The sequence below is a fragment of the Nannospalax galili genome, unplaced genomic scaffold (genome assembly GCF_000622305.1).
Source record: "Nannospalax galili isolate Female #2095 unplaced genomic scaffold, S.galili_v1.0 scaffold162, whole genome shotgun sequence".
NCBI classification, from domain to species: Eukaryota; Metazoa; Chordata; class Mammalia; order Rodentia; family Spalacidae; genus Nannospalax; species Nannospalax galili.
Window position 1 is genome coordinate 1,065,050 of NW_008350388.1, and position 14,773 is coordinate 1,079,822.

At 42.4% G+C, this 14,773-nt stretch overlaps 1 protein-coding gene across 11 annotated transcripts in view; it reads right to left on the reverse strand.

The window, feature by feature from the left end:
* The window catches only part of Osbpl1a (oxysterol binding protein like 1A), a 262,262-nt gene that overhangs the window by 1,310 nt on the left and 246,179 nt on the right, over positions 1-14,773 (reverse strand). For all 11 annotated transcript variants that reach the window (XM_029570707.1, XM_008847622.3, XM_008847624.2 and 8 more), the window contains 9 exons: positions 12,057-12,191; positions 10,469-10,566; positions 9,187-9,369; positions 6,809-6,916; positions 5,977-6,066; positions 5,635-5,761; positions 3,599-3,715; positions 3,196-3,319; positions 1,648-1,738 (listed from right to left, as the gene is read on the reverse strand). In XM_029570707.1, the coding sequence (XP_029426567.1) occupies positions 1,648-1,738; positions 3,196-3,319; positions 3,599-3,715; positions 5,635-5,761; positions 5,977-6,066; positions 6,809-6,916; positions 9,187-9,369; positions 10,469-10,566; positions 12,057-12,191 (1,073 nt within the window). The remainder of the gene's footprint in view (positions 1-1,647; positions 1,739-3,195; positions 3,320-3,598; positions 3,716-5,634; positions 5,762-5,976; positions 6,067-6,808; positions 6,917-9,186; positions 9,370-10,468; positions 10,567-12,056; positions 12,192-14,773) is intronic.

Consider the following 14,773-nt stretch of genomic DNA (forward strand, 5'->3'; position numbering starts at 1 on the left):
TCTGTGTAACATTTTCTCAATAGGATTTAGTAACATTTATGGAAACACTTTTCTATGTTTGCCATTCTTTCAGAATAAACTGCTTCTAAATAAATATTTAACAAAAAGTGAAGTTGGATTTCTTTGGTGAAACTCTAAGGGTTACTATCATCATGAAAGGAAAAATCCACTTTATGTTAAGTAGGCTAATTCCCTAAACATACAAGTCTTTACAGTGATCATGCCAGCACTTTGTCAACGGCCTCTGCTTGTAATAGCTCCTTCCTAACTGCTGCAAGGAGACTGTGAGCTCTAACTCCTAGCTGTGGCCTCTGTACTGACAGTGTTCTGGAATGAATGGTCTGGCTCAGTTGGAGCAAGGATGGAGGTTGGCAGCATTGTGCAAGAGCACTTAATTTTAAGACTTGTGCAGAGCGGTCCACAGATCTGTGCTCCAATCCTAAGATTTATCTAATAGTAAAAATTCTTACAGAACCTTCTGCTTATGGTTATGGACCTGAGAATGTGACCAGAAAATAAAGGAATTATTAAGTAGAAATACTAAAGTGGGGTTTTCTGTAGGAAGATAGAAGAAAAAGATAAAATGCTCCAGATCTTTTCAAAAGGGGTCTCAATAAAGCTAAGTGGCTGTGACTGGATCACTTAATGGAAGTGGAGCCTCCGCTCAAGTCTTTAAGCAGGCCCCTACATGAGGAATGCATACTCGCAGAGCTCTCCTGAGGCTTTACACATGAGCAGTTTTCATACATAGTTCCACATGGTTCGAAGGACTTGAGGTGTGTGTAGTCAGCAAGCAAGAAGTAGCTGGCCCTGCTCCGCACCCAACACAGCTCCTCCTCCCTGGGCCTACTACCTGCAGACTCTTCGCCAGTCCTTTTGCAAAATAATTTGTATGATTAAAGTCCAAAAAAATTCTCAATGGATTAGATAGTATACAATCATTTCTAGATCTATTTTTGTAAGATGTAGAAAGACCGTCACATGATATCTACTGGAATGCCTTAAAAATTATGCCTATATTGGCCTTAACACTTATTTAATAAGTGAATCATGAGACAAGGGTTTATAAATGATTCTAATACTTAATGCAAGTGACTATTAAGTAACTTCTGACTTAAACTTTCACAAGTCATATTTTATTGCTCACTGTCAACTCCTGAATGGAATCTTAAGTGTTACTTCATACGAAGCCTACTTCCATCACATGTCTAAACCGTTATGTCTGGAAAAGTAAAGGCACTATCTAGATGAATGATACATGATATATGCATACACAAATGACTGTATAATTTACTCACAAATACGAACAATTAAATGTTCTTTTATGTCCAAATCTATAGTTCTGGATAGCATTTTCCCTCTTCAATATGAAAGGGTTTGCTGCATAGGGGGATAAATTTGCTTAACTGACCTTGCCTGTGACACCTGTATGGAAACATTTTAACCTTAATTTCTCAGTCATTTTTCTATGTCACACCCCTGGCTCTTTTGGTCTTAATATTTAAGAATCCCTGGAAATCGTTTCCTCTTAAGCCAGGAGCAGTTCAGCAGGCCTTACGGCCTCCTGTTCTGTGGTTCACAAAGTCCGACACCATTGTCGTTCACACACAGCAGCATGGTGGAGGGCTCAGACATGGTGGCACACACCTTGTCTTCCAGTCCTCCTCAGACTTGGACCTGTTTTTGCGGGCTGCTCTTTGTTTTTCTTCAAGTCGTTTTTTTTCTTCACTAGCTTGATCTAAAATAACAACAATGAAAAGCATTTATTTTTACGAGGGGATGCCAGGCATAATACTAAGCACAGTAACTGTGTAGATGGCCACTCTCTCTCTCTCTCTCTCTCTCTCTATCTATCTATACATGTATATACATATATATGTATATATTAGCATTACCTCCACTGTACAGCATCACAAACAAGTTAAAATTTAAATACATACCAGCTGGGACTGGTGGAGTATGTCTGGAAGCTGGGATAGCTTGGGCAAGTTAGTAAGAACCATTCTCAAAATAAAAAGTCAAAATGAGGGCTGAAGAGCTAGTCCAGGAGTACTTGCCTAGCATGTCTGAAACCGTAGGTTCAATTCTCAGCACCAAATTAAAGAAACTAATACATAAAACTAACACTCTCAGCTTCTAGGGGGTGCATCAACATGTCAAACACTCATGTCTTTTGACAGATGAGGCCTTAACAGCCTCTGCATTTACTCAAAGCAGCCTTATTCTTAAGGCCAAAAATGTTACGTAAAGTGCTTCAAAATGAAAATTTAGGTGGAAAACTGAATAAATATGGCATCATTTTAAATTCTTAGTGAGACCTTCAGTCCAGTCCTAACAAATTCAAACAACTTTACAAAACAGCCTCGCTTTGTTTCCCCGATGAGCAAGTCTTAAGATCCTCAACTTGATACTACTGGATGGGATGCATCTGCATTGTCTGAGGCCGCCCTGTGTATGACAGGACATTTAGTAGGAGCTAATGCACATGTAGCTGGCCTCCACATGCACTGTCTCAATACCGCCACCTATTGTGTGGAGGGGGAAACTGCCCCCTTTGAGAACCACCAAGTTAAATAAAACTTTAAAAAAAAATTTGAAGTTTCTGTTATTATTCTTATTTTTTTATGTGTATGCATGTACTGCCTGAATGTAGGTAAGTGCACCCATGTTGTGCAATGCCCCCGGAGGTCAGAAGAGTCTGTCAGATCCCCTGGGACTGGAGTTACAGGTAGTTGTTAGCTGCCATGTGGGTGCTGGGATTCGAACCCAGGTCTTCTGCCAGAACAACCAGTGTTCTTAGCCACTGAGCCATCTCTCCAGCACCCAGAAGCTTCAAAATTTTTAAGGTTAAACCTCATATTTTAAGATTAGATGTGTTAATTATCAAGAGGAAATCATTTTATGAGACTCACAAGTTGATACGTGAATTTTGAAATTTATAGTGTTCTTCAGATTATAGTTTAAAATTGTTAGGTATCCCTTTGACACCTGTGATAAGCCTCTGGCCATATGCAGCACACTGAACTGACAGAGATACTACTGGAGTAATCAATCTGACCTCAGGTTGCCAAATGTAAAAGAAAGGTTGCTGAATTGTAACACAAAAGCCTGGAAGAGACTAAAATTGCAAGCATTCCAATGATGCTAAGAATTAAACCAACCCTAAAGAACAGCCCTGATGGCAGATTTCCTCACCTATTTCTCCATTCTCCATGGCTCTGATGTCAGGCCGCAGCCTGCAGTCTGTCTTAGGAATCAAATTCTCCATCTCCTTGTCTACTTCATTCAAAACCATTGCAAAGCTAGTAAAATTATACATCTGAAAAGTAGCAGAGTGAACAAATCAACACCAAAGCATGACACAAGGTAGAAAGCCCTAGGAGAAGGGCTTTGATCTGACAGTGATGCTCCTTTGCCAGTAGTGAGCACACTTTCCAGCCTGATACATGTCAGAACAGGCCGCTGGGTGAGGAGGGAAGGTGGTACCCAGGAAGAGCATTTCGGAGACCATGTGCATTTGCCTCAGCCTCTGCTGACTGAGAAAGGGCACCATCAAAGCCTGATAACAGGGTGATGATATTTAGCAGGCCAAACTCACCTGGGCAGAATTGGGAGGCCGCGGAGCTATTCTCCACAGGAGAACACTTCCTGGGATAACAAATACACTTTCAGAATCTGGCATTGGCATTTCATCAGACTCCTCTGAAGAGCTCATCTAGAAGAGCAAGATGGAGGGCATTTAAGGCTGTAAACGATGCACCCATACCAGTGCACTGGAAAATGGCCCCCATTTTCTGAAAAGGAAACTGCTCAAGACAGATACACTGTGGCTTTTTCTGTTAAAAAGAGTGTGTGTGTGTGTGTGTGTGTGTGTGTGTGTGTGTGTGTACATGCGCATGCACGCACTCCTGTGCAAGAGAGAGAAAGTGGGGGCAGAGCCCAAGGCATGAAGTACTTAGCATCCACTGGGGTCCAGGGTTCAACCCCCCAGAATGAATACTGCTCTACCCAGAGCCATATACTGGTTTTGCATAAGACCTGCTCTGAGCCCTGCATTTTTCCTTCACACATTCATGGAAACAGCAGCCCATATCCTCCAAAGCAATATGGCTATGGTCCCCAGATGCAAAGCAACCACACAGCTGGCAGCCTACACCTAGGGAGAACTGAAGAATCCAGAGGTCATAGAGGGTCAGCAATAAGGAGCTAACTACTAAACAGTGTTGGCTCTTGAAGCAGGAGACAGGAAAGAAGATGGTCATGGGATCTGTGATTGGAAAGAGATTGGAAGGAACTTGTAGGATGGAAAAGACAAGAGTTAAAAGGCTGTCTAAACATTGTTCACAAGACACAGACTGTAGCATTGCTGGGTGTGCTGCATAGGGAAAGTTTCTATATGTTACAGTCTTACCTTCTCCCAGGATGGAGCAACTTAAGTGCTGGGTGCGTCTGGAGCTTTAAGTGCTGTTTCAGTTACTGTCATTTGCATTCAAGACATTATTGCCACCATCCCTCTTTACTACAGGGTTTTGGTTTATGTTTTTTTATTTTTCCTTTACATGTATGAGTGTACTGCCTACATGTGTGTAAGTGTACTTGTGTCATGCAGTGCACAAAGAAGTCAGAAGAGGGCATCAGAACCACTGGACCTGGAATTACGGATGTTGTTAGGTGTCTTGTGGGTGCTGGACATTGAACCCGAGTCCTCTGCAAGAGCAGCCAGTGCTCTTAACTGCTGAGCCATCTCTCCAGCCCTATGTTTTAAATTATTTTTCTTTTACATGTACAGTGTTTTGCCTGCATGTATATAAGTGCACCACACAAGTGCAATGCTGTGGAAGCCAGAAGATGGTGTTGGATCCCCTGGAACTGGAGTTACTGATGACTGTTAGCTGCCACGTGGGTGCTGGGAACTAAACCCGGGTTCTTAACCGCTGACCTCTCTCTCCAGCCCCAGTACCAAGCTGCTACTGCTCACAAATGGCAGAGACCAGATGCTAACCCAGATTCTCAGCTACTCCCATGACACTGGCTAGTCCTCAAATAAGCATTTCCGGTCCCTACGGTTGTTATTTTTTTTTAGTTCTCAGAAGTTTTGACAGCAGAGAGGGGACAGGTATCTGCTGAATGCCAGAGCCCACCTGCAGCAGGTAGGATGCTTTGTGTTTCACCTATTACAGGGACAAAGAATGTCCCACAAACATGGGTGATCAGTGTGAAGACAGCAGCCCAATGACAACAGCTTGAACTGAGATGGCCTTGACAACAGCAACCGTGATTCAGAACACAAGTGAGACAGATTTACGAATATAATTCTGGACTAAATTTTACCTACTTGAATCATTTCTATCTCTAGTGCACAGAAGCACTGGGAGAAAATTACTGCTCAAGACTGCTCTGCACCTTCCCAGAGCTATGTGACTCAAGTGGACACCTCATGCAGAACTGCGATGCACCACAGCCTATGGGTCATGTCTAATATGATAAGGCAGACAGGTATCTTCTCATTCAAAATACAAGGAAAAGGATTCACGCACAACCAATCCTGTCAAACTGGGACCCAAGAAAAGACCACCTCCAAAATGGTTTGCACAAATCCAAGAGTCCAATTGTCGACACCCTTGGGATGTTCACCTGCTTGCTGTTCTTCTTCTCTTCAGTATTTTTCTTATCATTCTTTTTGTAAGCATCAAAAGTGGCGGGGTCAACGCTGTACAAGCACTCAGTCCACTTCCCGTAGAGGGCACAGAGTTTCTTTTTGCTATCAAGAGAAACTATTGTTTAGCCACCAATAAAGCTCATGTTTTGCTCTAATTGTTACTATAAAGGCTTTTATAAGTCAATTTCTTTAAAGAAAGAGATTTTCTTATAGAAGAAAGCTGCTTCTGTTGGTCATGATCCCTGTTTATCTGGCATTACATTTTAACAGTGACAGCCTTGTGTCGTTTGCAGTCAACATTTAAATGGAAACCTCACCTTTTATCTTGTATGTAGCCTTCAACTTTGTGTAATTCCTTCCCAAAAAGGCCACATGGCTTAAAATTCAACACACACTTGTCCCCAGTCCTGTGAAGGAAAGAGTAAGTTCATATGACCACTCAGTATCAAGGAAGCAGTACAGAACAGTAAGTGGGAGGGCCTTCCTCATGGCAACTACTACTCACTGACTTCCAAGCCCTGCTCAAGTCCTAACTGTACCCACAAGGAAAAGCACACAGCATTCACAAAGAATGAGTAACAGGATGTGAACCCAACTTTTAAAAATAATATAGTGAGTTCCAGGACAGTTGGGGCTACAGGGAGACCAAAAACAAACAAACAAACAAAAAAAAACCTCCATGCTCCACCTACCTCACCCACCCTACCTGAATCAGTAACGCAAAGTAAACAACCTAAGTGGGAAGCAGCTGAGACCAGAAGGAAGCTCTGGGGAGGCCAGGACAGTTGGGGCTACAGGGAGACCAAAAACAAACAAACAAACAAAAAAAACCTCCATGCTCCACCTACCTCACCCACCCTACCTGAATCAGTAACGCAAAGTAAACAACCTAAGTGGGAAGCAGCTGAGACCAGAAGGAAGCTCTGGGGAGGCTTGATGCTCACCTAGTGGGCTTCATTCTGAAATGTCAACAGACACTAGGGGCCAATGAAAGGGCATCTATTCCCTCAAGACTTATGTTGCCTGTTCTCAAGTTTTCATCAGGCTGTAATAGAGCCTTTGACTGACTGACTGAAAATTTTAGATGAAGCCTCTTGGAACATTTTGATGAAAACTAACAATATGGGTAAGAACCCTAGTAGGCCTTACTTGTGGTTTGTGATTTCCACATTGCCGTACTGCTCGATCCAGAGTTTGCCCACGATGATATTGTGCACACAACAAGTGGGATTTGTCCATGTATATGCTTCGTTGTATCTAAAAAACAATCCCAAGCCCAGAGAAGTAACTGAGAAGAGCCATTCTGTCTAAATGTTTGTTTCAAATGCTTATTCAGGATAACAAATCAAAGCTCTATGACATCACATACTGCATTGATAGGGCTTGAGGAGAGGCTCAACTGGTAAAGCTCCTGCTGCACCAACATGAGACTGAGTCCCCAGCACCCATGTTAAAGCTAGGTGTGGCAGTGCACATCTGTAACCCAGCAATGGGTGCAGCAGAGACAAGTAGATCCCAGGGGGCTCGTGGGTCAGCCAACCTAGCCAAGATGCCAAGTTTCAGATTCAGTGAGACCCTGTCTCAAAAAGTAAGGTAGAGAAGAACAGAGAACACATCTGAGGTCAACTACTGGCCTTGACACACAAGCAAGGGTGCACACACTAAGACACAAAGTACACACGTACACACGCTGCATATCCCTAGTACAAAAATACAAACTCCAGGGCTGGAGAGATGGCGCAGCGGTTGAGAACATTGGTTGTTCTTGCAGTAGACCCAGGTTCGAATCCCAGCGCCCACATGGGAGCTAACAACTGTCCATAGCTCCAGTCCCAGGGGATCTGAAAGTCTCTTCTGACCTCCATGGGCAATGCACGACACGGGTGCACTTACCTTCATGCAGGCAATATACGCATACACATAAAATAAAAATAATATAAAAAAATACAAACTCCAAGACTTCTGAGTAGTCAAAAAGATTTGGATTTTTAGAGCATTTGGGATTTTAGATTTTTGGATTGGGGATGCTCAACTGGTAAACATCCCCTACACAAACATCCCCAAATCCAAAAAGTCTTCTAAATCTAAATTATTTCTCTTCCCATGTCTCCTTGATAAAGGATATTCAACCTGTATATCATTCAGAAGTTTAGTGAAACATAAAAAAAGCAGAGGTAAAAATGAAGGTCTACTTGACGCTCTTCCAGAAAAGGCTATCTTCCAGCTCACCAGAAACAAACCAAAACCCCAAGCTTCTATTTTGTATATTCTTTACTTTTTTTTTTTTTTTTTTGATCTTTTTGAAGCAGGGTCTCCCTGTAGCCCCAGCTGTCCTGGAACTCACTATGTAGACCATGCTGGCCTTGAACTCACAGAGATCCTCCTGCCTCTGTCTCCCAAGTGCTGGGACTACAGGCATGCACCACCACGCCCAGCATATTCTTTACTTTTGAAAAAAAATCTGTTCTGTTTCTTTGTAAACCTATAGGACGTCTTTAAATGGTCTAGACACCAATTCTTTGTTTGTATATAACTTTTACTAGGCTATAGCTTGTCTTTTCATACCCTGAACAGTGTATTTCAGAGAGCAATTTTTAAAAATATGTATTTTTATTTTATGTGTATGAGTGTATTTTGCCTGAATGTGTGTAAGTGCACTCGTGTTACGCAATGCCCACACAGGTTAAGAGTGTCAATTTCCCTGGAACTGGAGTTAAGGATAGTTGTTAGCCGCCCTATGGGTGCTGGGAATTGAACCCAAGTCCTCCATAAGAGCAGTCCACGCTCTTAACCTGTGAGCCATCTTTCCAGCTCCTAGAGACCAATGTTTAAAGTAGTCTTTGGTGCATTGAGCTTTTCATACTTTATCTCTGTAACACCTTTGTTTAATTCAAACTTTTAAATATTTTAAAAATATTTATTTTTATGTGTTTGAGTGTGTGCCTGCATGTAAATGTACCTCATGTATGCAATGCCTGCAAAGGCTAGAAGAGGGCATTGGAGCCTCTGGAACTGGAGTTAATGGATGGCTCCTGTCCAGGGTTTCTAGCTGCCCTTGGTGGGCGGAGAAAGTGGAATATGCTTAATGGACACACTTAAAACTTGCCTTTGACTTTAAAGCTAACCTTTGCAGGAGAGTTCCCAACCAACTTTTGTAGCAGGTTCCACAAAATTGTCACTTCAATATTTTTCACTGTGAATTCATTTAGAATGATCCTTAAACAAAACAGTAAATAGTACAATCATATCCAGGTAGCTAGCTTTGTAGGAACTGCCATGAAGTTAACTCTATCTTAAAACAGAACAAAACACATTAAACATCAATGTAACCTTTACTCCAACCTGATTAACATGGCCACTGCCATGCTTCATGAATTATTTTACACAGAGGCAGGTGGTTTACACTTACTAACACTATTTCTTTTGTGTTCTCCAGTTTTGACCAATATGGTCACACATGTGTATGTGAAGATGAGCTTACAAGTAGGCATGGCTGAGAAGAGCTGAACAGCTCCAGTGCAACTTACTCAAGGAGCTCCAAGGTGATGGTTCCTTTGGGTTCTGCTTCTACACTCTTCCCCCAGAACTTCAGTTTGGGATAGATGGAGCCATGGAAGATGAAATCATTGTTCAATCCTTCTGCATGAAATGCACTGATTGGTGGGTGATGGCTGACCTGCTCTGAGATTAGTCTGAATCCAAGGTCATCTCTTATTTAAAAAAAAAAAAAAGAAAAGAAAACAGTTAACATTGCAATTAACTGTTATTGAGTGTGTTAAAATATTAAAGCAGGCTCAGCAAAGTAAATTTTTACTATCATCCTGATGAAAACACAACCTATCAAACGGGTAAATGTAATCTGAGCTACAGCAATGCTGCTGGAACACCAGCCAACCAGATGTGTTAAAGAACACACACGAATTTGGGTAATGTCTATAAATATTAGGGTTGTGTTTGAATATGAAATGCCTCTTATAGGCTCATATGCTTGAACTCTTGATCCAAAGCTGGTAGTGCTGTTTGGAAGGTTGTAGAACCTTTAGTAGGAGAAGCCTTGTCGGAGGAGGACAGTAACTGGAGGCAGGATGGTAGTTCTGTCTGCTCTCTGCTTCCTCACTGCAGATGCAGTGTGACCAGTACCACACACTCCTTCCCCACCATGACTGGACGACATCCCCTCCAACTGTAAACCAAAACAAATTCTTCCTCCTTTAAGTTGGTTCTTGTCCAGTGTTTGACACAGCAACAAGGAAAACAACTCATACCTTAAAGGCATTAGATTGAAAAACATTGTCTCTTTGATACTAAGATAAACATAGCATTTCTACTACACAACATCAGAGGATAAATATGTCAAAATATATGCTAAGACAAAGAGGAAGAAACAGAAAAGGTAAAGCCAAATAAATTCCCCTAGTTGTATATAAACAAGAAACAGGCTATTGCAGATACGTGTACACACAGTCACCATCTTTAAGGTAACAGAACTACATATATCCATATGGGTATGGTTGTATTTTTTTAAAACCCTGATTGTGTCACATGATCTATGTAAAAGGGAAGATAATCCCACACAATGAAGAACAATGAAATCCTTGCAATTATTTTTGATAATAGTAACTTTCATGTCTGTTTTGTATTTTTTGACAGTCTCTGAAATACGTTTCATAGAAGCAACCATCAAAATTATTAGCTTGCTCCAGTCATAAAGAATTGTTTGGTGATACTCAAAATACATACTTTTCTGCATTGAAAAATGTAAACTATGCAAATTCAACAAGTCATATAGAATGGATCAAAAGACCTCACCGAACTAATTCATAGGTTTCTCCCAAGAGTGGGTTGAAGGGCTTTCCAGTGCGTTCCCACTGAGAAGCAACAGCAGATACAGCAAATGCAGCTACACACTGTGGGACAGAGAATCACACAAGGTAAGAACAGCCCAGCCCAGCCTCATTCTCTCAGGAACTGAACCTGTGCTGAAGGCGGTAACTGGAAATATTAAGGAGTTTACTTATTGGAGATTTTTAATGTGGCTCTCTAAAGCTAATATGGAATATTAACTGGATATTCACAATGGAACTCCTCCTACAGTGTTAATTTCAAACATGAGTTTTATGATACCTTAAGAGTCCTATAAATTCTGACAAACACTTTAGAAATCTCTTAAAGCCAGGCCTGGAGAGATGGCTCAGTGGTTAAGAGCACTGGCTGCTCTTGCAGAGGACCCAGGTTAGGTTCCCAGCACCCACATAGTAGCTAACAACCATCTGTAATTCCAGCCCCATGGGATGCAACACCCTCTTCTGACCTCCACAGGCAATTCATAACACAGATGCACTTACATACATGTAGGCAATACACTCATACACATTAAAAACAAATCTCTTAAAGCAAGTCATTCTAATAGATTTTTTAAGAAAAAATTTTAAAGTTCAGTTGTCCTTTAAGTAATTGGGAGGGATTGGTTCTAGAATTCCCTCAGACGCAAAACTCTGTGGAGGCTCAAGAGTCAAAACATAGAACAGCACTTGCATATAACTTACATGCATCCTCTTACATGCATTAAATATTTTCTAGACTACTTGTAACACCTAACAATGTAAAAGAACATCATTTAGAGAATAATAGCAAAGACAAAGTCTGTATATATTCAGTAAAATGTCGTTTTCTTCGTACACTTTGGGTCCGAGTGATTGAATTTGTGAATGTGTAACCTATGGCTAGAGAGCCAACTATACAACATTCAGAACTGAGGAAGAAGGACATAAAACCACTTACATCAAAGAGCAGAAAGATACAGTTTAGCATGCTGCTGCTTTGTTTGAAAGAACATTGTATCTGCCATAGTTGGCATGTCCACCCATGTGCACCATGTAAATAGCTTTCATTTAAAAAACTGAAAAGTTCCACTCCTTGTTTTTTGAGCACTTATCAATATGTGTATATGGGCATATGTACCCATAAGAACAAACGTATTTGTGAATATATTCATCCCTTCTTAGAAAATCCCAAGAAAGTTTGAAATAAGTGTTGATTTCCCCACTAACGCAACACTACCTTCTAAATCAAAGACATGGAAAGCGCTTCCAATAGCCAGCTGTGGCTGTGACCACTTCCTGGACTCTTGAAATTCCCATCAGTCTTCTACTACAGTGGTACTCCCCAGAGGACAGGCAAAGGGAGTAGATGCAGGTGATTCTCTAAGCTTTGAGAATAGCTTTACCCACAAGTGGACTTCACACCAGTTGTGTATGTATGCATGTGTCCACATATATGAGCATGCACACGTGCGTGCGTGTGTGTGTGTGTGTTATGTCTGGGGGAGACCTGGGGAAAGAGATGAAAGACAAACCTCTGAGACTTAAACCTCTCCCAGGAGTCACTTGCCACATACCTGCATCCTTTCCACAGGATCAGAGAAGGAACTGGCCTTGTGGATGAGGTAAGTGTGCTCCATGTATTCAGTTAGTCGCTGAAGGAAGCTCAAAGGCTCATTAAATATGACTGGCATCGTGATCTTGGATAGTTCCTATTGAAGAAGAAAACCAAAACTGTTATATCCAGTATATAACATACAGCAAGCGTATCTGCTGCATCTTTACATAAGGTGTTCCTTAAAAAGAAGTAAAAAATCCAGTTCAAGAAATTAAGTCAATTTGGTTTCATAGATCTTTCTAGAATATCTTACAGAGTCTCTAGAATACAAGAAAATATAGGCTACCCAAATGTCCCTGGCTTCATGGAATGCATAACCCAGTGGTGAACATGAGCTGAGGACAATGGAAGATGCTTTCCACCCAAGTTTGCTTTCTGCTGCTGTGGTGAAACACTGACCAAATTCAACTTGGAAAGGAAAGGATTTATTTTTACCCTGGAACTCCCGGGTCACAATTCATTATGAGAAATCAGGGCAGGAACTGAAGGCAGGAGGTGCAGCACAGACCATGGAAGAATGCTGCCTACTGGCTTGCTCAGGTATCTGCCTGCCCACTGACAGCATCAACCACAGAGGTCCAGCCCCTCTGGACATCAATTATCAACTAAGAAATGCTTCACTGACACAGCCACAGGACAATGTGATGGAGGAAATTCCTGAGGTTCCCTTTTCACAGGTGACCATAGTTTGTGCCAAATTAAAAAACAAAACAGAACAAACTTAACCAGCACAGTGCCTTAGATAAGCACTGAGGAGTGGGATCAATAAAGGCGATGGGGGCACAAAGGAATCTTCATTCGTGCAGCCGACTAACTGGGGCGGCCATGTGGCTGAGGTGGTTCTAGTACCCTTGGTTGTTACACAAGCAAATGGAAACCCAACTTGACGCAAACTGGTCTCCACTAATCAGGAACTGCCAAGCTAAACTCTAAGCAGTTCTCCACTTTGAGCAATGAAGTCTATTTTCTCTGTAGTCCCTGGACTCAAGACTACATTATATGATTTCTCCATCCAACTTTCTTTTTGGAGTGCTGAACCAGTCAAGGTCTGATACTGCCTGAGTCACGAATCACTGCTTAAATCATCTCATGAAGATTTCAATGCACCTAAGTTCATTTAACAAATAGACTTATATATTGTATGTGTACAGGGGTGTGCGTGCGTGCACGCATGTGTACGTGTATGTATGTGTGTCTGAGAGAGGTGGATCCCAGGGATCAATAGGAAGGTCTTAAGGCTTGGTGGCAGGTGCCTTAACCCGGTACACCATTTTGCCAGCTGTAAGTTCATCTTTGAACAGTAAACTAAGGATCAACTACATACACAATTTTTGTGGTTAACTTTCCAAAAGAAAATTAAGGCTACTTTAGGCAGAGAGCATTAGGCTTTTCTAAGCACACCACCCTGGTAAAAATTATGGGATAACTCTAGAAGGCTCTTATTTCATAAAATGGTTTTAGATTCTCTCTGCCAGTTTAAAGGCTAGACAGGGATCTCTAACCTCAAGTGCAACCTTTCAACCTTGTTCACCATGGGCTGCCAGCAAGCATCATCACAGGGTCCTTTCAAAAAGTCATTAAGTAAGCCAGGTATAGCAGTACACACCTTTAAACCTAGCAAGAGACAGAGGCAGGAGGAGCTCTCTGAGATTGATTCCAGCCTGGTTCTACACAGTGAGTTTTGGGCAATTGGGCTACAGGGAGATCCTGTCTCAAAAAAGCAAAACAACAAAAGTTATTAAGAGGCTTCTTATGGTATTCTGCAATGTTCTGATGATTTTTCCAAACTCTTCCTATCATTATCCACCCTTGGGAGTATGGTCTCTGATGAAGCCTGCTGGCTACTGTCCCCTGGTCAGGTGGTCAGTCCTAGGTGCAATCTAGGCTGAATGCCACCAGTCTCAACTCTGACTCTCTTACATGCCTACATTTTTTACTGACATATACAATTAAAATTTATGGGGGGTGCGCAGGGATCTCGGGGCGTCCCCTGCTCACACCTGGAGATGCGGCGGGTCTGGTTGCATACCGCGTCACTGTCCGCTGCTGGGGTGCTGAAGGTCTCGCGCTAGCATGGCACAAGTCCCCTGCGCACACCTGGAAGGCGGCGGGTCCCGCGGCGTCTGCTCCGCGTTCTCCGCCGCTTCCCCGCGTCTCTGTGGGTCTCCGCTGCTGGGGCTTGCCCGGCCGGGTTCCGCCCTAATTTCACCCGTGCACTTCCTCAAGATGCGAAATCCACCGGCCACTGGATCACACGGGAAAGTGCGGGGCGGCTAAAGCTGGAGTTCCATGAGTCGATGACGGAAGGATACCGCCCCCCCTGGGGAGACTGGATTGTAGACAGTGAGACACAGGACTCAGCTCTGATCTCAGTGGTATAGCCTTTATTCAGTGACTCTGCTCGGCTCCAAGTCTTGATGATCCCGCTCCAATTATTGAGAGAAAACCAGGACATTTTATACCGTGGGGGTAGTGGTAAAAGCTTTAGCTGATAGGTACTTTGTGGAATGCCCTATTTGCATATGGAAGTGGGCTCCTGCCATGCTGCCAGACTTCCTGAAAATCACACAGGAAAGGCTGGTAGTAACAAAGCCAGAGGCTATGTTTCTGTGGCGGCTACTTCAAAAGATGAGTCAGGAAGATGCCAGGAAAGCACTCTGTTGAAAAAGGAGTCCC